At 36.5% G+C, this 26,972-nt stretch overlaps 1 protein-coding gene across 2 annotated transcripts in view; it reads right to left on the bottom strand.

Annotated features, from left to right (window-relative positions):
* Nucleotides 1–26,972, bottom strand: part of IYO (RPAP1-like, carboxy-terminal protein) — a 261,793-nt gene that overhangs the window by 43,147 nt on the left and 191,674 nt on the right. For both annotated transcript variants that reach the window (XM_089404854.1, XM_089404855.1), the window contains exon 7: nucleotides 19,919–20,110. In XM_089404854.1, the coding sequence (XP_089260980.1) occupies nucleotides 19,919–20,110 (192 nt within the window). The remainder of the gene's footprint in view (nucleotides 1–19,918; nucleotides 20,111–26,972) is intronic.

Below are 26,972 nucleotides of genomic sequence, written 5' to 3'. Positions count from 1 at the left end.
TCACCAACTCTCTGCCATAACTCTAGGTCTAGAAAGCAATGCATCAAGTGAAGATTTTCATTTCAAAATCAGAAGCTAACTCCCTCTTACAATGGAGGATAAGAGGTTCTCCACCAGTCAAGAATAAGTTATCAACATATAATACCAAAATCAAAGGCATACCTTGGACCATTTTGAAGTAGAGATTTGGATCAGTATTGCTTCTGATAAAACCAAGCTTCATCAAGAAGTTATCAATACGGGCATAATAAGCTCTTGGGGCTTGCTTCAATCCATAAAGAGCTTTCTTAAGTCTACACACATGAGTTTTCCTGTCATGTTCTTCAAAGCCTTGTGGTTGCTCCACAAATACTTCTTCCTTGAGCAAGCCATGTAGAAAAGCAGTTTTCACATCCATTTGATGAAGTGTCCATCCCTGGCTAACAGCTAAAGCCACAATAGAACAGATGGTAGTATATCGAGCAACAAGTGCCAAAATCTCATCATAGCCTACTCCCTCTTCCTGAGAGAAACCTTTAGCCACAAATCTAGATTTATATTTTTTAATACTTCTATTCGCACCATGTTTAATTTTGTACAACCATAGAAGTCACAACAGACTTCCCTTTGGGTCTTGGAACTACTTCCCATACATCATTATGCATGATGGACTCATACTTTCCCATAGCATCTTTCCATACTTGATCTTTCACTGCTTCTTCAAAAGTGCATGGTTTAGCCTGTATAATGTTGCTCATGAGTCATGACTACAATGTATCCCTGAAATCAACATAATTTCTTGCTTTCTCTAAAGGTTTCTCTAGGGCAGCAAGTCTAATAGCATCCTGTAAAGTGTCATGAAGCCATAATGGTCTCTTTCTAGTAGGAGGATAACATGAAGGAGGGTCCATGGGATCCATGGGCTCATTAGCAAGATCAGGCTCAGGCTCAAGATCTTCTTGTGTATCCAAGGCATCATCCTGTCTTTCAACATTAGCAAGAGTGTCTCTTGCTTTTCCAAGAGCTACGTCTTCATCAAATCTTACATCCCTGCTAAATGCTATAGTTCTTTGACCAGGCACGTATATTTTGTAAGCTTTAGAATTTTCACAATAACCAACAAGCGTACCTTTCTTACCTGAAGCTTCCAGCTTGGTCCTCTTTTCCTTTGGCACATGAAAGTAGACAGGGCAGCCAAAGATCCTTAAGTGCCCAACCTTGGGCTTTTCACTAGTGAAGACTTCTTCAGGAGTCTTGTTGTTTAAGGCTCGGTGTGGAGATCTATTTTGGACATAGACAGCAGTGTTAGCAACTTCTCCCCATAGAAACTTTGGTAGCTTTTGATCATGCAACATAGCTTTGACTGCTTCCATGATAATTCTTTTATTTCTTTCAGCCACACCATTTTGTTCTAGGTTATATGGTACGGTGGTCTCTTTCCTGATTCCAGCTTCTTTGCATAAGTCATTGAAACCATTTGAAGTGAACTCTCCTCCATTGTCAAATTTGAAGATTTTGATCTGCTTTCCAGTTTGGTTTTCTACCAGAGCCTTGATCTCTTTGAACATGCCAAATGCTGGACCTTTGTTTTTCAAAAAGAAAATCCATGTCTTGCATGAAAAATCATCCACAAAGATTACATAATACAAGTAGCCACCAAGAGAAGTTACAGGCATAGGTCCACATAAATCAAAATGTACAAGGTGAAGTACTTGACCAAGTTTGCTTTTGCTTGAAGGGAATGATCCCTTTACATTCTTTCCACTTGCACACCCTTGGCAAACTCCATGATCCACTCTAATCTCAAGCATTCCAGAAACCATATTTCTCACATGAGGCAAAGCTCTATAGTGCAGATGAGCGAACATTGGATGCCATAATTCACATTGATGATTACTAACATGAATCAACGCATGGATTGGTCGTCCATTGTATGAAGACCTTCAAATCTCAATCCTAGAGTGAAGGCATCTCTCATGCTAGGTCTCATTGGCCAAGTGAAAACTTTTCCATTTATGAAAGCAACTTTCATTCATTTGTCTTCTAAGGTAGATATAGATACAAGATTCTTTTTCAAACCAAGAACATACAAAACTTCTTGAAGAGGTATAGTTTTACCTTGATCCAAACAAAAAGAAATAGAAATAAATCGCTTTATAGGATATGTAGAATTATCTCCAAGTATAATTTTCTGATCCCTCTCCCTTTCAACCACATTTGAGAGAACTTCTTTATAACCAGTAAAGTGTCTTGAAGCACCACTATCAACCAACCAGTTATCACAAGAATCTATGGGAGAGGAACTAGAAAGAGCAAAAACAAGAAAGTATTGTGATTGTGTTTCAATTGCATTATTATCACACCTTGGGTTCCTAGAAATCTTGGAAGAACGGTAGTTTTTTTACGAACAGCAAGAGCTTCTCTTCTTCTTCTATAACCAGATTTGAAATTGTTGCCACGATTGTTGTGGTTGGATCTTGGTGCACTACTATTTTCTAGACAATCACAGGCATAGTGGCCATGTGTGTGGCAATTGTAGCAATGAACTTTTGATAAGTCATTGTTCCAATTAGAGGAATTGTTGGATTTGGGAGTAGGCTTTCTTGAAAAGTGATGACCTCTTTTTATTTTTTGCTTCTTGTCTTGGACAACAAAAGCAGTAGGTTCTCCCTCTTCATGTTTCAAAATTCTTCCATGGCAATCATTATGGCCTCTTCTTGACTGCACTTTCCCAGGAGCTCATCAAATGTGGGACACTTATCATTGTTGTTGCTGGTAATAATAAAAGCTTCCCAAGTTGGAGAAAGACTTCTAGGCGTAATCAGCACTAGCTCTTTATCAGATACAATTTCACCAGCAGTTGACAATTGATCCTTGATTTTAGATATCCTCATGAAGTATTCTTGAATGATCTCTCCTCTGTTCATCTTAATGTCCTTGAGTTGATTCTTCAAAGCAAGGATTTGACTAAAGTTTTACTCCATACATTCCAACCAACTTATCATCACACCTTGGGTTCCTAGAAATCTTGGAAGAACGGTAGTTTTTTTACGAACAGCAAGAGCTTCTCTTCTTCTTCTATAACCAGATTTGAAATTGTTGCCATGATTGTTGTGGTTGGATCTTGGTGCACTTCTATTTTCTAGACAATCACAGGCATAGTGGCCATGCGTGTGGCAATTGTAGCATTGAACTTTTGATAAGTCCTTGTTCCAGTTATAGGAACTGTTGGATTTGGGAGTAGGCTTTCTTGAAAAGTGATGACCTCTTTTTATTTTCTGCTTCTTGTCTTGGACAGCAAAGGCAGTAGGCTCTCCCTCTTTATGTTAGGGAATTCTTCCATGGCAATCATTATGGCCTCTTCTTGACTGCACTTTCCCAAGAGCTCATCAAATGTAGGACACTTATCATTGTTGTTGATGGCAATAATAAAAGTTTCCCAAGTAGGAGAAAAACTTCCAGGCATAATCAGCACTAACTCTTTATCAGATACAATTTCACCAGTAGTTGACAGTTGATCCTTGATTTTAGATATCCTCATGAAGTATGCTTGAATGATCTCTCCTCTATTCATCTTAATGTCCTTGAGTTGATTCTTCAAAGCAAGGATTTGACTTAAGTTGTTTACTCCATACATTCCAACCAACTTATCATCACACCTTGGGTTCCTAGAAATCTTGGAAGAACGGTAGTTTTTTTACGAACAGCAAGAGCTTCTCTTCTTCTTCTATAACCAGATTTGAAATTGTTGCCATGATTGTTGTGGTTGGATCTTGGTGCACTTCTATTTTCTAGACAATCACAGGCATAGTGGCCATGCGTTTGGCAATTGTAGCAATGAACTTTTGATAAGTCCTTGTTCCAATTATAGGAACTATTGGATTTGGGAGTAGGCTTTCTTGAAAAGTGATGACCTCTTTTTATTTGATGCTTCTTGTCTTGGACAGCAAAGGCAATAGGTTCTCCCTCTTCATGTTTCGGAATGCTTCCATGGCAATCATTATGGCCTCTTCTTGACTGCACTTTCCCAGGAGCTCATCAAATGTGGGACACTTATCATTGTTGTTGATGGTAATAATAAAAGTTTCCCAAGTTGGAGAAAGACTTCCAGGCGTAATCAGCACTAGCTCTTTATCAGATATCCTCATGAAGTATGCTTGAATGATCTCTCCTCTGTTCATCTTAATGTCCTTGAGTTGATTCTTCAAAGCAAGGATTTGACTAAAGTTGTTTACTCCATACATTCCAACCAACTTATCATCACACCTTGGGTTCCTAGAAATCTTGGAAGAACGATAGTTTTTTTACGAACAGCAAGAGCTTCTCTTCTTCTTCTATAACCAGATTTGAAATTGTTGCCATGATTGTTGTGGTTGGATCTTGGTGCACTTCTCTTTTCTAGACAATCACAGGCATAGTGGCCATGCGTGTGGCAATTGTAGCATTGAACTTTTGATAAGTCCTTGTTCCAATTATAGGGACTGTTGGATTTGGGAGTAGGCTTTCTTGAAAGTGATGACCTCTTTTTATTTTTTGCTTCTTGTCTTGGACAGCAAAGGCAGTAGGTTCTCCCTCTTCATGTTTGGGAATTCTTCCATGGCAATCATTATGGCCTCTTCTTGACTGCACTTTCCCAAGAGCTCATCAAATGTGGGACACTTATCATTGTTATTGATGGTAATAATAAAAGTTTCCCAAGTTGGATAAAGACTTCTAGGCGTAATCAGCACTAGCTCTTTATCAGATACAATTTCACCAGCAGTTGACAGTTGATCCTTGATTTTAGATATCCTCATGAAGTATGCTTGAATGATCTCTCCTCTATTCATCTTAATGTCCTTGAGTTAATTCTTCAAAGCAAGGATTTGACTAAAGTTGTTTACTCCATACATTCCAACCAACTTCTCATACATTTCCTTAGATTTCTTCAACTTGCAGACATAGATGATGAGATGGCCTCCAAGAGAATCAAATATAATCTTCTTAGCATTCACTTCCCCCTTCTTGTATCTGGCCTCGACAGTAGCATTTGAATTTTTTGGTGGTTTTGCTACCTCGCCTTCCACATATTCCAGTACATCATATTCTTCAAGAGTAATGTCCAATCTTGCCTTCCATGGACCAAAATTCGAAGCATCATTCAGCTTCTCTTCATTCTTGAAGTAAGAAGAAGACATCTTGATCAAGTCAAATAGATTTCAGCAACAAGTAAGATCTCTTCAAAGAAGTGATAGTGCTTATCTTCTTGGATTTGTCTTCACCGAAGCTCTAATACCATGTTGAAATTCTAATGTTCTATGTTGTAAAAATTACTTATTACAAAACTTCTTTCTGTTGCAACTTCAAATAAGCAAATGTAGATAGAACATAAACCAAATGCACAATAGAAGACAACCAAGAACAAAATGATTATTAACAAAACAAGGTCACATTGCAAAGGATTATTAACAATAGAGTTATTATTACACTCTGTTGTCGTATGCATCGATATATTACAAAGCATTTTGATGGGAAAGTTCAGAGCTACCAAAAATTGACCTAGCACGGAGTCAGAATAAAATGAATTTCACCATGAAAACTTATAGAATTGTAATTGACAATTATCAAATAATAGCATTACATTATAACCACCATCGAACTTTCCAAAAAATGCACCCATTGTTGAATAGCCACATTAAATGTTGTACATCATCAAGCCCAAAAGCAATACAATCAAGCAAATTCGAGTTCCGTTAAAGTAAAACAAAGACCAATTAACTATTGAAATCAAGGATATTGAGGCCATAATAAGAGCATTAAACCATAGACAATAGAAAGTCGCAAAGATCTGTCAGCCTTCAGGTTGACAATTGTCACATGCACAAGCCACCGACTTAAGCGTCCTCAAACATATCTTAGTTCCAATCATGGGAGAAGGAATCAATTATCAGCATTTCCAGATTGCCATTTCTGCCACTAATTTTCTCATTGTTGGACTTCTCTTACGAGTTGTCGGTTGCTTCATCTACAGGGCTCCATATAGTCACAACCACATACTATTTATTGAATCCTTACCAATTCTATCCAACTATTGCCATTGCCCAACTAGAAAAATATCAAGTTCAATCGACAAGCTTTTGAAAAAGAGATGTCATTAGAGAATTGTTGCCAACCATAAATTGTGACCTTTGCAATCCACCCATAAAAATTTCAATAACATTGGCAAATTAATGTGGAAGAGTTTTAAAAGCCTTATTATTAAAAAAGTGAAGGTTCAATAAAATATAGTATTAGAAAGAGTATATATATATATATATATATATATATAGAAAAGGGAGAAATTATATATTTAAATAGATATATAGTAGAAAAGGAAGAATATATTATTTTTTTAGACAAAGAAAGTATAAGGAGAGTAATATATATATATAAGAGAATATTCGAAGTTTTAACACACACACACACACATATATATATATGTGTTCAAGTCAATAATTAAGAAGTTAAAAGAAGTCAAGAAAAAGCAAAAAGATGCATTTCATAAGGAACGTTGGTTTCTTTTCAAAATCTCCTTTTGTTTAGAGGGATGTGCTAATTGTCGAGAGTCATTTAGAAATCAAAATGTCTGCACAAAGTGTTACAAAACTTTTACTTCAATTGAATATTAAAGTGACACACAAAAACAATCATCAGAAAGAGATATGAAGTTTCATGAAGGAATAAGACAATAAATAGCAACACTTGAGAGGCAAAAGGCAGATTTTAAGAAAAAACATGTGGCTCAAGAATTGAAGAAAATTGAATCCAACTTGCAAGTTGAACACCCAATCTCGCTCCTACAAGCCGATGTAATCCATTATACTGAGAAATTGTAGTTGGAAGATCAAGAGAATTCATATATTAAAAATTTAGAAGACAAAATATCCAAACTTCAACAAAACAAGAAAGCATCACAATAGAAATACAAAGATCTCGAGGATATACATTACAAGTAAGTAATAAAAATAGAAATAGATATATATATATATAAGGGGGAAGTTATATATTTAAATAGATATATAGTAGAAAAGGGAGAATATATATATATTTTTTTAAAAAGAAAAGTATAAGGAGAATAATATATGTACATATAAGATATATTCAAAATTTTAATATATGTGTGTGTGTGTGTGTGTGTGTGTTCAAGTGAATAATTAAGGAGTTAAAATAAATCAAAAAAAAAAACAAAAAGATGCATTCCATAAGGAACCTTGGTTTCTTTTCAAAATGTCCTTTTTGTTTAGAGAGATATCCTAATTGTCGAGAGTCATTTAGAAATGAAAATGTCGTCTGCACAAAATGTTACAAAACGTTTACTTTAGTTAAATATCAAATTAACACACAGAAACAATCGTCAAAAAGAGATATGAAGTTTAGTGAAGGAATTAAACAATTAATAGCGCCACTTGAGAAGCCAAAGGCAAATTTCAAGAAGCTCAAAAATTGAAGAAAATAGAATCCACCTTGCAAGTTGAATACCCAACATCACTCCTACAAGATTAAGAAATTGTAATCTAGTGTACCAATAAATTGCAATTGGAATATGAAGAGAATTCACATATTAAAAATTTAGAAGACAAAACAGCGAAACCTCAACAAAACAAGAAGGCATCACAACAGTAATATGGATATCTAGAGGATACACGTTATAAGGAAGTAATAAAAAAATATGAAGAAATTTCTTGCCTTAGGGACCATAATGAAAAATTACTTGCACAAGTCAAGAAAGCTAAGGTCACAAAGAAAGAACTGAAGAAGCACCTATCAGAACAAGAAGAGGAAATTTTATGCTTAAACATATTGGAATTTGCATGCACCCTAGATCTAGTCTATGCCCTAGCTAGAAACACATACACAACTTTAAAAAATTGTGCACAACACAATATAACAGCAATGAGATCAATAACAATACACAAGATATTATGGCCCAAACACATTTCATATTTTTCCAGTAACAATAAAACCTTAGGGCTCTAGTACCAAGGATTGTGGCCCTTTACAAACCCAAATACAATGCTATAATACACAGTCATTCCTTTGACCAATACAACTAGGGTAGAGGCCTAGTAAATCAATCTCTCATTTTCCCAACCAATAAATACATGAAGTTAGCATTTGCCTACAAAAATATAACCAACAGGATGCTAAACTCCCCTATGCTTTCTCCTTTTAGCCCACTATACACAATAGCTGACCAAATGTCCTTTGCGACCAACCGTTAACCTCCAATACCCTTTGTTGTCCTTGTTGTAGCCCTCTTCCTTTACTACTACAGTCTTCTTTGTCAACATTGTCTGTTTGTCATTGGTATTGGAGGGCTACAACACGGACAACAACTTCAATGCCCTTTGTTGTCCTTTTCCTTGTTTTAGCCCACGTTACACTATAGCTAACCAAATGTCCTTTGCGACCAGTTGTTAACCTCCAATACTGATTAGGGTTGATTTGTTAGGCTCTGCCTCTTTGCTTGGCTTGAAGACTTCTTCTTGTGAACTTGGATGGCAAGAACGCTTCTTTCTTGGGTTACGTGACAACTTATTCAAGGTCTGTAATTTCTCACTACAAAAACACTAATTTTCTTAGCACATGTGAGTGTATGAGGCCCAAAACAGTCCTAAACTTCTCGGTTTTCCTTCACACTTTTCTTCGCTGATTTATGGGCTCCTTATCCACCTTCTTCACTCTTCTTGCTTGATATTTCTTGCTTGAATGAATGCTATCCTAAGTGAGGTTGAGTCTTCCTTTTATAGGCTCCTTACCCATGCAATTAGGTCGACATGTCCTCTTGACAAGGTCCACAGCTTCATTTGAAGGCCAATTTTTTAGTAGCACTTCGACTTGGTCTTGGAGGGTCTTTTGACTCTAACATTGACTCAAATAAAAAAATTTGCAATATGTAACATGCCCTAAATGGGTCTTTCATACATGACAGTGACCTAGAAGCTCTCAATGGGAGCTTGACCTAAAACTAAGTTCTCTTGAGCATGAAACTCATGCCTCAAGATCAACAATAATAAATTTATTTTTCTCATTACATCAAATACATAAAACCATGATTACATATGTCATTATGAAGACTGAACCTAGTTACATATTCAACACTCCCTCTTAACAATCGTGGTATTCATAATTCACACAAGGTACTTGGACATTCTCAATCTAAAGAATTCTCATAAGAAGAGTCAGATTGGTAGCCCATTTGTTTAGCATCATATCATCCAGCATTCACACATAGCAAGGCCTTCACTAACAGCTCTATCTCTCCACAAGATCAAAGCACAACGTTGGCAAGACAAATGATTTATAGATAGCTTCATCAATGTCTCTCAAGGAACATACCCCAACCGAGTGTTCACAGGGTATGTCCTTCTAGGATTATTCTTATCTTGGATTCCCAGTCCTCAAATAATATCAGTCCTCTACGACTACTCTTATCTTGGATGCCCTACCACATCCTCAAAGAGTATCGGATGCCAAATGCTTACCCAATCCTCCATTCTTTCTTCCAAAGTGAAGACAAGAATGATGTGTCTATCTCTCCCTCTCAACCAGGGAGGATATACCCATTCCTATAAAAGGAATGTACCCAAGCTCCCTCTTCGCCAGGGACTTGCTTCCAAGTTTCTTCTTAATCAAAAACTTGCTTCTAGGCTCCCTTTTTAACTAGGGAACTGTTTCTAGCAGCAATTCTTTCTTCATTGGTGGAGATCATGGTATCTTCAACTGCTTGTAGCGCTCCTCCATTCCATGTCATGAATTCCATTTTTTATTTATTATGGAACCTTCATCTTTGGGACTTTTATGTAGGCCATCGGCCATTCATCACTTTCCTTCTTGAATTAGGGCAATCATGTCATCCTTCCTTTCATCGAAGAGTGATCCATTGGACCATATCTGGCTTTTCTTCATGTAGCTACATTTTTCACATCATGTCTTCTTCAGGATCTTCCATCCTTCCACATGAGTATCAGTTGTAGATGACATCCACACTTCTCCTTAGATAGCCATCCAGATATTATTCAAAAATCAAAAATGAACATTAAATCAAAATTACCTTTTGTGATGGCCCTTCATCATGACATTTGCTTGTTGCAACATCAACATCCTGCATTCATATTGACACATCTCCAAGATACCCATTAGTCAAGGGTCTTCTTTCTTTTCAAATTATTCCAAGGTCTTCATATCTTTCCCATGGAGATGTCATAGACAATTCTTCTAGTTATTGGATGTTGATTGTCTTCTCTATAGTTGCATCTTTCATGATCTCTTATTTTCTCTTTATTCACATATTACTTCCCAGGAACTCACAATCATAGTTCCTTCATTTTTTTGTCAACCACCTAATATTCCATATGAGGACATATTATGTTGATTCCATCTAGTTAATATGTGGCCCATGCCTTCATGCATCCTTTTAATGAAAGAGATCATTTCCCTTGATCATGCTCATGAGGTAGAGCATGCATCCTTACTATCTGCAACTATGACATGACTTGACTCATTGAACAAATGCATGCATACCTTTTTTCTTCTTTGGTCATGTAGACTTCCTTCAACATCTTCATGTCCTTGATTGATAGTGCTTCAATCATCTTTGACATGCTACATTCCTTTTGTCATCATACCATCACTCTTTCAAACAATGAATCCCACTCAAGGTAGAATTCTCAGTGAAACATTTGCTTCTTCCACGAAATGAATCTTCTAATGAAGATTTCAACAGAGGATCATAATTGTCATCATTTTGCAAATGCTCCTTCCCAATGAAATATGGTGAGCTCTATATTAGATGATTCTCTTATACCCATAAGTACTATTTATGCTTCTAGTGAGGTTAGCAAGAGCTACTTCCTTCTAATGATGACTGTCATAGAATTCTACTTCAGCTATCTTTCAAGCCTCTTATGATGATGTCTTGAGCTCTTGTTTCAGTCGTATCCTCCTATGATGCCATCTCCTAGAATGATGCATCCTATCATAATGCTTTACTTCTTGACTGCCCTGGTGGAGGACTTCTTCACCCTACTCTCCATTTTGCTGACATCCAGACATCCTTAGTTATACAAATTCCTTCTTCCATCATTTTTCTTAGAACAAAAGTTCAGCGCATCCATTTTTACTTCTTGTACTTGCAACATTTATTGACAAGCATCCCAAGCAAAGTATACGATACCAAAACATGATGCCAATATTTTTAGGGTTTACATGCAATCAAGAGGTCATCCTAGGGCTTCTAAAGTTCAAACCCTAGATCAGATTCTATCCCCTCTTTATGTCATGCTAGGGTTCATCTTTTTCCCTAGAATACTAACAAACCCTAGAATCTTATCTTCAACCCAAAAATATCTTAAAATATATCATACATACCTTATGGTTACTTACCTTTGTTGAGATGACTTGCATTTGCAGATGCCATCTTCATCGATCTGTTTTCAGGTGTGAGATATTCTTCACTGTACTCATCTGTTGATTCTTCCAAGTATATGATTGCCACCGGCCTTGGATTGATGTCCTTATAGCTTCATAGGTCCTTATGCAAAACTAATAGCATGTCATTGTTTCTTTCTAGCTTTGACATTTGTTTGATGACTAGATTGCTTCAGGTCTGTTTCCTTGGATCTTTCAAACTTCATTACAGTGATCAGATATATATGAGATTGGTGACTGCCACATGTACTCAGTCACCACAGGATTTGAACTTTGTAAGAAGAGTAGAGTAGCAGTGTCACAAGGACACATCTTTGAAGAAGAGATCTATGCTATCACAGAGATAGAGAGATCTATGCTTCAAACTTTTAGCAAGTTTGAATTCTTGACAGAGATCAACCGTATGCCCAGAAGAGGACCTTAATGAATTTGGATTGATGCTTCTTTTTGGAGTTTCCTTTATCAATCTTTTGCAAAATCTCAACTCTTGAATGGAGACTTCAAGATAATTATATTTACCTCAGAATCTTGGATCTATGGTTGTTTGTAGATTAGACTTCATGCAACGGTGCAAATAATCCAGACTTCTTTTCTTCAAAATCTTGGCTTGCAACTTAACTTATTTTGATTCTAGATTTTGACTCTAGATCTTGACTGAAATTTGGTGCTACTTTTGTGGTGGATACCCTAGATTCTCCACGAATGAGAGGAATTACAACCCAGAAAATTAATCCTGATTTCTTCTTCTTGAGATGATGAAGGAGCGAGGTTCCCAAGAATGCTTCAAGTGTAGGAACTAGGGTTTTTGAGATCTTGTTTTATTGACTTCCTTCAAGATGATGATGTAATCTTCGAAATTCCTTGGAGATGAGAGGATCTTATTGATGATTTGATGCCTTGATGATTTGATGATTTGATAATCTTCTAGACCTTCGGTCCTTGAATGTCCTTTGTTGAGTTGCACTTACTTGACTTGTCACCTTAGCTCTAATACCATGTTGAGAAATCTAGGGCAGCGAGATTAGGTGATTTCTCTTTTATTGATAATTGTTTGTGATGTAATTTTACTTTACTTCATTAACTTCTTCTTGTATTTGATTATTATTAGTGTTCTTCTTCATCAAATAGCTACCAAGGTCCAAAACATAAAGAACAATGAGACAAAGGACACAAGATATAAGTGATCATCCAGGGCCAAAGCCTCTCCAATCTTGAGAGGAAAACCCACAGAATTCTTCTTCTTCCAGGAATGTTTAATTGACGAATTCCAAGACCTAGACCCTTGACCAAGAAACTCTCCAAGACCAAGTCACAACCCTTCCATGAACAACTCTTCTTCCTCTTCAAGTCAACATTGGTCAGACTGAATGTAATACCTTTTTTTTCAACTTCTCTTGAATTTCAGCCTCTTATTGCAGGCTTGCAATTTTCGGCCCACCTGTAGATACTGAATTTCCACACGTGTGGACTGATTAGGGCTGATTTGTTAGGCTCCTCTTCTTTGCTTGGCTTGACGACTTCTTCTTGTGAGCTCGGCTGGCAAGAATGCTTCTTTCTTGGGTTATATGACAACTTCTTCAATGTCTGTAATTTCTCACTGCAAAAACCCTAATTTTCTTAGCACGTGTGAGTGTATCAAGCCCAAAACAGTCCTAAACTTCTAGGTTTTCCTTCACACTTTTCTTTGTTGATTTATGGGCTCTGTATCCTCCTCCCTAAGTCACCAGATACGCCGAATTTGAAGCATTAAATTCGAAATTCGGCGCTTTTCAAGGGAAAACGAACATATTCGTTCGAGTTCGCCATTAAATTCGGCGAACTCGAATTTCAACCCGAATTTGATTGTCTGGCGAATAAAATCGAATGAAATTCGTTTGAAATCGTTTAAATTCGGCTACATTTCATTAAATTCGTTTTTTTTTTCGCGCGCCCGCGGGTTTTATTGTTCCTGTTTGGGACGGCCTGGGTTTCTTTGTTTCGTTGTTTCATTGGCGCCGGCGGTCCAGACTCGTCACTCAGCAGACATACTCCAGTCTCCAGTCTTTGTAACTTTGTAAGGGCTTCTGTTCAGTGGTTCACTGTTTACCAGGCCGAGAAAACTGCAGCCGCAGGCGTGCCCACTGGCGCGTGAGTCTAGTAGACTTGATTCGATTTACGGTTTACCACGCGCGTGCCCACTGCCGCTACAGCCTACAGGCATGTGTAATACCTATACTTATTACTGTGTAATACCTTGATGTGAATCGTGATCATTGATGACTATATCCTTTTTGGTTTGCCATCCCCACCTGTATAAAGCCTGCATGAATGTGACAAGTTTTATGAAATAAATTGTCTCCTCTGCACCCTAGCAACCGAGATGGTGATTTTTCTTTGCTTGGTTTGGCACTTTTGCATTTCATGTGTCAACGTCACTTTTTTTATGTAGTAAATTAGTTATTTATGCCTGTGATATGATATTTTTTAATAAATCATTATTTGGTAGTTGGCATGGTGGTTTTTCTGGTTACAGATTTTAGATTATATTATATGATAACTTGATAAGTATAAGGTTATCCACGTGTATTTGTTAGTTTGAGACCCATCTGTATTAACATGCATGCATATGATGACCTTTGGAGAGGCTGCTAAGACAGCATTCGTAGGGAATTTAAGCTTCATAGATTATATAACTCGAATGTTCGTCAATCCCTGTCATGGGGTGTCTACTAGATTTGTCCCCAGTTTCACTCAAAAATGTTAAGTATACTGATCCAGATTTTATGTTGAAACCTTTCCACTTTTCTTATATGATGGAAATTGGTATGTGTGCTAAACAACACCATTTGCCTGGTTCTCTATTGACAATTTCATACTGCCAAAAAGGTTTCATCTGTGTAATAGATAAGTCTCTGAATGGATAGGAAAAAGTGTGAATATACAATTGATTATCCTTTGCCTACAATGGAGCAAACTTATGCAGGATATTTACTTTTGGGATCTAAATTGGGCTTGGGCTTCGATCTGTTATTGATCTTAAATGCTTTATCTGCTGTATTAAATTTTGATTGATGACTGACTATATTTGTTAGTGTGAGATCCATCTGTATAAACATGGGTATGATGTATTTTATGAAATGAATTGTTTCCTTAGCACCCTAGCAACCACCAAGATAGATATATCTATCTATATCTATATGCATATGATATATCTATCTTTAATATACATTTTTTTTTTCGAATTTCTATATGTCGAATTTTATGTCGAATTTTATCGACAAAATTTGAGTTGCCGAACTTTATTCGAATTTCATGGTCCTCGAACTCGAACCTGGTGACTTAGCCTCCTCCTTCGTTCTTCTTGCTTGATCTTTCTTGCTTGAATGAATGCTCTCCTAAGTGAGGTCGAGTCCTTCCTTTTATAGGCTTCTTACCCATGCAATTAGGCCGACATGTCTTCTTGAGAAGGTCAACAGCTTCATTTGAAGGTTGATTTGTTAGTAGCACTTGGACTTGGTCTTGGAGGGTCTTTTGACTCTAACATTGACTCAAATAAATTTCATTACAATATGTAACATGCCCCAAATGGGTCTTTCATACATGACAATGACCTAGAAGCTCTCAATGGGAGCTTGACCTAAAAATAAATTCTCTTGAGCATGAAACCCATGCCTCAAGATCAACAATAATAAATTTATTTTTCTCATTACATCAAATACATAAAACCATGATTACATATGTCATTATGAAGACCGAACCTAGTTACATATTTCAACAATTAGAACGAATCAAAAGTTTAAAAGATGGGGAGAAGGACACTAAGAATAAAGTAAACAATCGGGAAAGCAAAGAACTTTCGCGTCTAAAGAATCATAACCAAAACCTATTTACGCAAATAAAGAAGCTTAAGAGTGATAAGAATTCGCTAAAAGACAAGTTAGAACAACATATTCAAGAAGAAACATTGAAGTCTTCAAGTGAAAGAATCCAAGTTGCAAAAAAAAAGAACAAATTTTGATCCAGATAATATCATAGTTCAAGGAGATCCCAGTCTAGTTAAAGTAAAAACATTTTCCAATATTGGATTACAAACGATGGAAATTTCGACTATATTTTACTAATAAAACTTCAAAAATTAACAATTCAACATCAACGCATGAAAAAAACAAAACTCCAAAAATAAATCAAGAAAACACAAATATAAATAAGAGAAAATCATGCTACAGAAACACCCTATCGACATCCTAATCATAAGAGCAGACACCTTAACCAATCAATGTATCAATATCATTTAGAAAAGAAACCATTAATCTATATTCTAAAGAATATTGATACCACTATTGTTACATCTCATAATAGCAATTCAATTCAAGTATCGTATAAGGGCAATGTTCCACAGAGGATCAAATTGGGATTGTTAGATAATTTTTCAGTTCGACAATTTTTCTTAGCACTTAGAAGTCCATACCATCTTGTATAATCAACCATGAAATCATCAAGAACAAATAATCAGTGTTCCACGGCAACGAGTCCCCCCACTTGGGAAACATGTCCTCGCGCTTCCTTGCGCTCCAAGGACGTGGGGATGTCTGGGAGACGTCTCCCCACGTCCCCAAAAAATGGAAACACGAGGAAACTCGAAGGGGGGCATTTCCTACCAAAAGCGGAAACATTTCCTGCGTTTCCAAAAAAAATTGAGGTCAAATCCCTTAAAAAATTTATAAAATATTATAAATATACTATGAATCAATGGGGGGGAAGGGTTTTTTTGGTTATTTCATATTTGAAGGGACCAACAACACGATGGGATGTTGATCCAGAGGATGATGCATAGGTAGATATGGAGGAGGGACTTGATGAGACACAAATGGGATTGGTTGGTGTGCCACTTAGCATGTTTGAGAATGCAACTGATTCTGATTTAGATGGTGACATGGTTGATCCTGATTTATTCATGCAGCAGCTGGATGCAGAGACTAGCGGGGCATTACCTTGAGCAATTATGCTCTTTTGTCATCTGATATGTTCTTAGGTTATCCATTTTTTTTTGTTTCGGATTTCGGTTGTAGACTTTAGTTTGTTTTGAATCTTGATATATGATACATTAGACTTGACTCTATCAAAATTTGAATCTTGATGTATCAGACTTTGACTTTTATTTCAATATTCAATATTCACAGTTGGAAGTTCAATATGGTTTAAACTTTTATTTTCATTGTACAATGTTACAGTTACATGTATGATTGTACCATGCTTTTCGTTTTAAATTTGTTTCAGTGATATGATTCATCGATTTATCCTTCATGATGTAAGTGTTATATAATGATAAAGACAGTTCAATTATAAAATTTCAATGATATATTTATAATTTTTTACTACTTCACAAATTTTGTCGGGGTCCCTTGTGTTAAAGAACCCGACGTCCCCCCACGTTTCCTTAAAATTGGTGGGGAGCTTTTGCATAGGCCGCCCCTGCATTTCCCCACACCCTCATCTGCATGTCCTGGAAACTTGGTGGAACTACGCAAATAATCAGTCGAAGACATTATGAGCAAGAGTAAAAAACGTAAAGCCTCTTTCTGCAATATGCTTTGAGGACAAAGCATTTCTAAGGGAAAGGTAATGTTATGAATATAAATATATAAATAGTAAATATAATTAAATAATAATAATAAAGAAAGAAACTAATGAAAAGACATGTCTCTTAATAAAAGGGACCTAATCCTTGAATAAAGGGCACCCTGCCTAGTATATAAAAGAGGCCCTCATTTGTAACATCTCATTCATATTCAATAACTTCCTATATATTTTTATTCTACATGGATATATTAATATGCCATATATTTTAATCATTGTTTGTGAGTAATGACTTTGTCATTACAAGGCAATTCTAAAAACACAATAAATAAAGTGAAAGAGAGGTGCATCTGAGATAAGTATCTATCTAAGCTAATCATTGTCTACACAGAACCTAGGAAAGAGAAACAAAATAAAAAAGATATATAACAGGTTTTATAGTTGCAGTGATACAAAGTGAGAATGAGAGTCCTAAACTGGAAGACTGGACATCTCAAAGTTAATCAAGAGAGAGAGATGAAGCTGATATCAATTCCTCTTACTCCTAATGACCGAGGGTAAGTGGGGCAACCGAGATAATGGCTCATTGTCAGAGTTATCAGGCACAATAGGGGGATCCAGGTGTATGATTCTAGGAGCAAGGAATCCATGTTCTCCTACCATCCAAAGTCAAAGGAGAAAAGCTCTAGATAGAACTTAGCTGCTCCATTAAAGCAAATAGGATGTCCAGTGGATGGGACGCCGCACTCTGGATCCGTCTAGGACTAGTTCATCCATCACTATGAGGTGTCTAGTTTCCGATCCTGCAACTCTGAACTTTCAACTGACCTCGAGGATATCAATTGACCACATGGGGTAAGGTAAAGCAGAGACACAAGGTCTCACCACTCTAAATATATTTGTTTTGAATCACTGAATCTGAAATTTTCAAAAATTAAATCATGAATGTCAAAGTGGAATTGTGATTGTGAAATTGCATTATTTATCATAGTTAATATTGTTTTACATTTTAATTTATTTTTTAACAACTCTACATTCTTAGTTCTATATTTTACTATTTATCTATTTACTATTTTAATTTCTACATCTTTACGTCATTTATCTATATAAGAGAGACACCCTCCCCACAAGGGTGTAAATTTGAAAACTAGAGGCTCAATACCCAGAAGTGCTAGATCTATTGCAATTTTCATTTATAAGGTAAAATAGATTTTAAAAAATGAAAATAAACTTCTTGCAAGTGAATTTTTCTGTATTATATGTAACCAGAAATCAAAGTCATGCATTTTATATGTAAACTATTTCCTAGTTTGAGGTACACTTAGAAATATTATTTAGAATGCAAAATGGTCTTATAGGAAATGCAAACAATATGTTTTCTAATGTTTAGTCTATTCTCACTGTACAGTTATCAACTATCTCAAGTAAAAATACAGACCCGTTGGTTTGATTACAACAACAGTTATCCATAATCATCATTTTGGTAGATTTAGGTCGACTCGTTTCAAACCAACCAGTGTGGTTCATCATCAGGACAAGATGAAAGATCAAATCATAATTCGTTTTCTTATTATTTTTAGAAATTGATGGTCATGTTAGTTATATTATATATTGTATTTAATATTTAACTTTATTTATTAAAAATACATAATATATATATATATGAATAAATAAATAAATAAATTATAATATTTTTCCCCTTTGATTGAATCATTGTTTTTAAATCTTTTTTTTCTAAATAACTATGAAGTAATAAAATAATAAATAATTAAAATTAAAATAAAATTTAGTTAAACATATTAAATTTTAATTTAATTTACAACCATGATACTTATTTTACTTTTATTTTATAACTAATTAAAAATATTTTTAATATTATTTATATTTACTTCTTTTTATTTTTTTTATTCTCTCCCTTTGACTAAATATTATTTATATTTGGATATCACTTTCCTTAATATAGAATTTGTCATTATTTTTAGAAATTGGTGGTCATGTTAGTTGTATTTAATTATATATTGTATTTAATATTTAATTTTATTTATTTATTAAAAATAAATATATATAAATAATTATAATATTTTGTCCCTTTTCTGACCCTGTCAAAAAATAGCCATTTTTCTTTTAGCCGTTTTCCTTATAGCCATTGGAATGTCTTGACTCTCTATTTAACTTGCAGCTATGATCTGATCTTTCATCTTGTCCTGATGATGAACCACACCAGTTGGTCCAAAACGCGTCGACCTAAATCTACCAATGTGATTTCTTTCGAAATTAGTTTCAAATATTCCAAATATGCATCACAGAAGCTTGAATTTGAACATAATCATCATATCAAACAACTCATTTTATGAAAAAAGTCATTCTCAAGTCTTGAATAAGTTTACCAATCCACAGAAAATCCAAAATGAAAATTGTTTGACACCAAGATTACACATTGACCTTGTGCAACAAGATACAGATCATTAATCCACTAGAGATTTCTCCTTCACAACTAGGAAAAATTTAGAATATCAAAGTATAAATGTCAGTCCTATTCTAGTTAAATAAAAAGTGACTCTGGATACTTCTCCTGATGCTCAACCCACATGAACTTTTATTTAGACATAAACTGGTGCCCAGAACATGATTGATTTAAATGAAAGCATTGTATAGCTTCAAATATAAATTTTACTATAATTTGCCGTCTGTGATTGTTTTCTGAGAACGGAAATATTTTTGACAGTTACCCCTGCCTCTTAAAGCTAAATTGCAGCACTAATTTCCTCGAGACATATTACACTATTCAGAGTTAGAAAAGAAACAGTGAACTCAGAAAGACAATTCTATTTGGGGAAATAAGAAAAGAAAGGAAGCAGTATAGATATATATTTCCTTGGAAAAAACATTGACAAAAGATGCGAGCTAGAATCCATCTTATACTCAAATATCTCACCTTAAGAAGATGTACAGCTCTTACTTGAATGAGCCCAACCTTCAAGTCAGCTTGCTCTATTATGTAGCGCTGAAATATTGTATCTAGTAGTCGGGGACATTTCACAATAGCATCAGCAGAGGTGGGGGAATGCCTTGCCAGAGAAATAATAACAGATAGACAAGGCTCTTCTGCTGCAGCTAGTTGGTCGACCTGAATAAATTTGAAGTGTCAGTCATGTTTTGCACTCACAGAACTTCCAAACTAAGGAAGCACCTTTTGATTTCTAAAGCAGGCAATGGAAAGCTTGATAGATAAAAATGACAACAATTATAAGCACAATCTTATTAACAACTACAAAATCTTGCTGAAGCAAACTAAAAATAGACATTTACTTAAGTTTCATACAATTAATAGTATTATATCAACTGGTGACCATAAGCTTCATCCTTCATAAACATCCAAAGGCTAACCATCACAATCTGGGCTCACCTATTTAAAAGAGATATAACTCCCATGCAATGCTGATATATTTTTTCCTGAACTGAATAACTACCGGAGTTGCAAAATTTAGGGTAGCATGAAGATGACAACGAAGGAATAGAAGAACAATACATGACTAACTATGCCCACAGGCAGAATCAAATATAGCACCAAATAAATCATGTTTTACTGATATTAAATGTTCTAGTTTAGAGATTCATGCACATTGAAGAGAGGAGAAATGCACCCTCCGTGAACCTTGACAAGTATAACCAACTCCTTGAAACGTTCCACCAAATTTTCAGAGGCTGGCGACGATGGTACACAAGTATGCATACCCAATATGTCTAGAGAAATCCCTCAAATTTCAGGGGCCATCAAAAGGTATGTCACAGTAATACTCTGACTAAGGTTTACCCCAGCATTCTTAAGGGTGATGATCTTGATCAATAGAAAAGCCACCAGTGATGAATAGGTGAGGACATATATTCATGTTGGCAGGAGGTCAGGCCACACTCATAACCATGAAGTTTATGAGCATAACTAAAACAGTAAACAAGTTGCATTGTCTATTGAAAAGATTTTATGCAAGTCTCACGATGCTTATGTAAAGTTGTAAACATATCAATTACCTAAAGAACATCTACTCAAGTTGCAGGGGGTGATGCCCCTCAGTATTGCAGCAATAATGTTGCATCCTCCAAGAGCCTCAGCCTTAATTATCAACCCAGGATTCGTACAAACTTGGGAGGGGTTGGCACTGTATGTGCAACAGGCACTATCTTCTTCTTTTTTCAATTCTTATACAGGTGGGAAATATTGGAATGAAGGTTAGATGCACAGAGACCAAGTTAGGTTGCTGAACTAAGCTATGCTACAGGAAAGTAGATTTGCAGAAATGAATTGCAGAAAAGGAAATGACACACACATCTATATTACTTGAAATGAATGAAAAAGCACACTTGCTGGAAATAAAGAATTGAGAATCTAAACCCTAAGTTGCAGAAAAAAGTACTCAAAAAATAATTGACAGAGGCATCGATGGGCAATTCTATCAGGTCTCTATACTTCTAAATCCCATCATCAATGTCATAGAGGTGTTATAATACATCAAGGAGGTCAAAACAAATGTTTACTGAGAAGTTGGGCAAGAACAGGGGATTCTTTAGAAAACAGTTAGAATGTGAATATAAGGTGAGGAAAAGATGTGGTAATGCCAAGAAGTTGGGAAGCTTGCAAAACAGTTAGAACATGAATATAAGTTGAGGAAAGGATGTGATAATGCTAAGAATGATGTCATCCATCTAGTCAAAGCACAAGGCAACTTGATTCAAGCTTTATCATCATGAAACCAAGTCGTGTTTGTCTCCTGTAGTTGTGAAACCAATTGAACAGCAAAACAATGAACTGCAGAATCTATAACAACAAAGAAATGGAACAGACAAAGACTTGAAATTGCATTACTAAGTGCTACAATTGATGATAGCTTACATAAATTGTTGAAATATGTAACTAGGTTCAGTCTGCATAATGGCATATGTAATCGTGATTTTACGTATTTAATGAAAAGAGAAAAATAGATTTATTATTATTCTTGAGGCATGCATTTCATGCTCAAGGGAAATTTATTTTTAGGTCAAGCACCCATTGAGTGCTTCTAGGTTTGTCATAAAGTCAATTGAGTCATTGTCGTATTGAAGACCCACTTGGGCATGTTACATATTGTAAAGAAAATTTATTTGAGTCAAAATAGAATCAAAAGACCCTCCAAGACCTAGTCATGGCATAAAGATCAAGTCGGCCTACATGAAGGGGCAAGTCGGCCTAAAGAGAGCAATTCATACCCCTCACAAGCCTATAAATAAGAAGGAACTCGACCTCACTGTGAATCACTCAAGCAAGTTCGATCCTCTGAAAATAGAAGCTGGAAAAAGGACGAAAAGGAAGAAGAAGTACTAGATCGAAGTTTTTGGGCCTCTCTCTCTCTCATGTTAGGGTTTCTACATTTGATGGGGAGATGAATTCGCTGGGCAGGTCAAAGTTGCAAAAGAATTTGCTGGGCAGGTCGTAGTTGCAGAAGAGATTGTTGGGCATATCGAAGTTGCAGAAGAATGTGTTGGGCAGGTTGAAGCAATGTTTTTAAAACCGAAACTAGTGACCGGATCGGTCCACCTAATGAACCAGTCTAACCGGGACTGGTTTGGTCTAAACGAACCGGTTTTAAAAAAATACATTAAATAATTAATTTTTAATGAAAGAAAACTATTTTTAAGATTTAAAACCATGATTCCAAGCCAATAGAAACAAGATATGCAAAGTTTGCTCATTTATATACCATGTAAAGGTGAATATATCAAAATGGCACCGAGTGCAATACATATCATCGACAAAATAGAAAAATACATAAGCAATGAGGCTCTAAATGGCCTATAAAGTCCATAAACAATGCTGCAAGCTATGAGGCCATTGGCCTACTACAAGTCTACAGTGTACACATGATCAATCATCAAGTTCATCACCACTACTAGCCACAAGATCATCATCACGAGATACACAGACATCATCTGGTTCAGGGTCTGAGGATGCCCCAGCCTGATCTGCAACCTCAGTATCAATGCCACCAAGAACAATAGAAGTGGACCTAATGGAAGCACGAGTTTGTCGACCTGCATGACTAGTGCCTTCTATTGGTTCTTTGCCTTTCCTTGATGCCGCTACTGATCCTGGTTCTGATGCTGCCACATAATCTGCTTCATCCCACGCTAAAGCCATGTCGATATCAAAATCAGCCTCAAACACAAGTTCTTCAGTCTCCTCCACCCATTTTGATGTTGGATCAATATTGTCCAACACAATGGGATCTAGATCAGTTGTTTTGCTCATCATTTGGTTCCTCCTCAGTTGAAGGTTGTATTGCACGAAAACAAGATCATTTAATCGTTTTTGTTCCAAACAGTTTCTCTTCTTCGTGTGTATGCGCTCAAAAAAATACCAATTGCGCTCACAACCTAAAGCACCGCAAGTTTGACTGAGGACTCTAATTGTAAACCTTTGCAATTGAGGACACTAGCCACCAAATAACTCCCACCAATGCGCTGCAAAGAAAAAGACATTAATTAGTATCTTATTTTATAATTTGAATTGTAAAGAACGTAAACAATTTTAACTTGAAAAGAAAAACAAAATGGAAATTGGAATTGCTTACTTGGTTGGTCCACATCTCTTGCCATCTTTGCCAAGTTTTTGCCAAAAGTACCACCTGCCATAGTGAGAACAATAAGTTGTCTATGTATTTCCAACTGGTCTGCATGGCTAGGGACCATGCGCTCCAAGCAATCAATCAATCCAGCGCTAACCTCCCCATCATGCAGATCTCCTAGCCGATTTTTATAATGATACTTTGGGTTCAAAAAATATCCAGCTACATGTATAGGACAATGGAGTTGATTGTTCCATCTGTTATCAATGATCTCCCATATACGGCCATATGTAGCTAACTTGTCCTTGTAAGCTGCCGGTATCTGCTCCTTTGCCTGATCCATAGCCTCATAAATGTAGCCCATGGCAAGTTTTTCCCCATCCACCATCCTTAGCACCTTAACAAGGGGCTCGATAATTTTCACAAGCTCTACAGACCTTTTCCAAAAATTAATGTCTAACACTTTCTTTTTGGTGTCTTTTCCATCTGGTCTACGAGCCCACTGAGATTCAGACCATTCTTCAGAGGAAAACATTTTCTGCAAGTTTTTATGTTGACCATTGAGACATTGCAACGTGAGGAAGTGAGTTGCAAATCTCGTAATTGCAGGCCTAACAAGCTCTTTGCCCCTAGTGTTTTTCCTCATTAGGCTCAATACCCATGAGTGGTTGTAAATGTATTTTGTAATGCACTTGGCATGCTCTACAGTGTTTTTTACCCACTCCACTTTGCCTATATCCTCAAGCATGAGGTCTATGCAATGTGCAGCACATGGAGTCCAAAATATGGTCTTATATTTGGTCTCAAGCATCTTTCCAGCAAGAACATAGTTTGAGGCATTATCGGTGATGACCTGCACAACATGCTACTCCCCAACTTCCTGAATAATGTTATCCAAAATCTCAAATAAAAGGGCTGCATCCTTCACCTTATCAGATGCATCAACTTATTTAAAAAACATGGTTCCTTGAGGGCAAGAAACAAGGAAATTAATGATAGTGCGGTTCTTTCCATCGGTCCATCCATCTGACATGATGGAACAACCTGTTTTGAGCCATGAATCTTTAAACTCAACCAAATACTCATCAATGGAAGATATCTCTTTTTGCAAAAGAGCTCCCCTCAAGTCATGCAGACTAGGGCCTTTGAAGCCTTTTCCTGCAGCTATAACGGAGTCCCACATAGCTTGGTAATAAGGTGAGCGAGCAGCATTAAATGGGATATCTGAATCATACCACCATCTAGCAATGTACTGATGAGAAGTTTCTTTGCATTGTTTTTTCTAATGTTGATCCAAAGTGGGTTGACGACTTGGCTGGGAGGAAATGGGATTAGAAGAGGCAATGTTGGCAGAAGATGAGAAAAAACTTTGGATGTTTGTTCTCTTTGTTCCTTTTGATGGTTGGCCACAAGAAGGATGAAGATAGTGAAAGGGGTCATTGGTGGAAGGGATAGAAGTTGAGTCTTGAATCTCATAATCATCATACCCACTCTCTTTCATGGCGTCTAATAATTCCCTCTTCCTTGCAATGTCATCTTGGATGGCCTTCTCCCTAGCCTTATCCTCATAAAACTTTTCAAGCTTGGCAATGTATTCTGCCCTAATAGGACCTAACACTGCATTTGGTGCATCACATGGCTTTACTTGGCCTCTTACCCCAGCCAAGTGTTGTTTCAATCTAAGAATAACCCCACCTCCAATAGATTTATGGCATAATTTGCATATCATTTTTCCATCAATTACATCACAATGAGCCCATGCACTGTCCTTTCCTTTTGGAGCCATGTTTGCTTGAAATAATAACAATTTGCAAAGAAATCTGCCATTTAAAAAAAAAATTGCAGCTAAGCAACATGGAAAACCAAAGCTAAATGTAGGAAAACAAATGCACATGCAAGCTACAAAATTTGATAGCATAGAGCTAGAGATTTGATAGCATAGATGATAGAAGTGAGAAGTTTATAAATTTATAACACATAAAAAAATTAATTCATGGACAGCAGTCAAATGAGGAATTTTCAAGTGAAAATCCTTACCTGGAAATGCAAACTAGCTTCCTTAGCCTCCTCTTGAAGATGGCAACTCCACTGACAGCTACAAACTATCTCCAAAATAGCTCCAACTCCAACTCCAAGATGACTACTCCAGCAAAAACTCAACACTCTCCAAGCTCACAAACACTCATAAACACTCCAAATCAGATGTGTGAGACAAATGAGAGGGAGAGGGGCCTCTTAAAGGCTTGGAGAGGGTGTTTTTGGAGGGAAAGCACTCTTAGTTTCCCTCCAATACCCCTAAAAAACATTGAAAACAGCGTTGACTGGGCTCACGACGGGTTTGACCGGTAATTGGTCGGTTTAGGACAAAACCGGTCGGTTTGATACAAACCGGCTGGTTAGGACTGGTTAGGTCTCTTTTCCGCCACAAAGGGTGTCTAAACCAGTTTTTTGACCGGTTCCGACCAGAGGGCATGCTAACCGGCCGGTTAGACCGGTAACCAGTTAGCTAGGCCGATTTTTAATACTATGGGTCGAAGTTCCAGAAGAATCTGCTAGGCAAGCCGAAATTGCAAAAGTTGTTGGAATCAAGGTTTGACTTGGTCTTGGAGGGTCTTGTTCAAGGGTCATAGGACTTGGAATTTGTCAATTGAAGTTCTATAAGAAGAAAAGAATTATTGTAAGTTTTCCTCTTAGTTGGAGAGGTTTTGGCCCTGGTTGATCGCCTACATCTTGTGTCCTATTGTCTCTTTGATTTTTTTGTTTGGTAGTTGTTTGATGATAACGAACACTAATAATAATCAAGTAGAAGAAGAAGCTAATCAAGTTAAGTAAAAATACAGCACAAGCAGTTATCAAAGTAATAGAAATCACCTAATCTAGCTGCCCTAGATTTCTCAACATGGGATCAGAGCTAAGATGTCAAGTCAAGGAAAGGCAGCGTAAAAGACACTCATGGGCCGAAGCACTAGAAAAGCATCTAAGAAGCATCAAGAAGAGTTCGATCAAGAAAGAGAAAGAAGCCTTATACCCAACAAAGGAAGAATAAAGAAGAGCAAAGCATTTCCTACTTTGTTTTGGGCTAATTCTCCTCCACACATGCGAAGGTTAGGGCATCATCCTGTAGCAGTAGAAGCCGAAAATTGCAATCACTCAAAGGAGCCAAAGTTTGGGTTAAAGAAGGACTATTTAGCAAGCCAAATTGTCAAGAGGAGTCAAGGTCAAGCGAAGTCAAAAGGAGGCAAGTATGTCCATATTCTAGCCACACATGTGACCTAGGGTTTCTACAAGAGAAGTCGAAATTGCAGTCCTACAACAACAAGCCTAAAATATGAAGAAGGGTCGAAATCTGAAGTTGTAAGAAGACCTGAAAACCCTAGCTCATCCATAGAAGAA

Source organism: Pinus tabuliformis, chromosome 2_2 (genome assembly GCF_031772625.1).
Source record: "Pinus tabuliformis cultivar Carrire ecotype Pingquan chromosome 2_2, CPIR1, whole genome shotgun sequence".
Classification (NCBI taxonomy): Eukaryota; Viridiplantae; Streptophyta; class Pinopsida; order Pinales; family Pinaceae; genus Pinus; species Pinus tabuliformis.
This window is presented reverse-complemented; position numbering and strand designations above follow the sequence as displayed.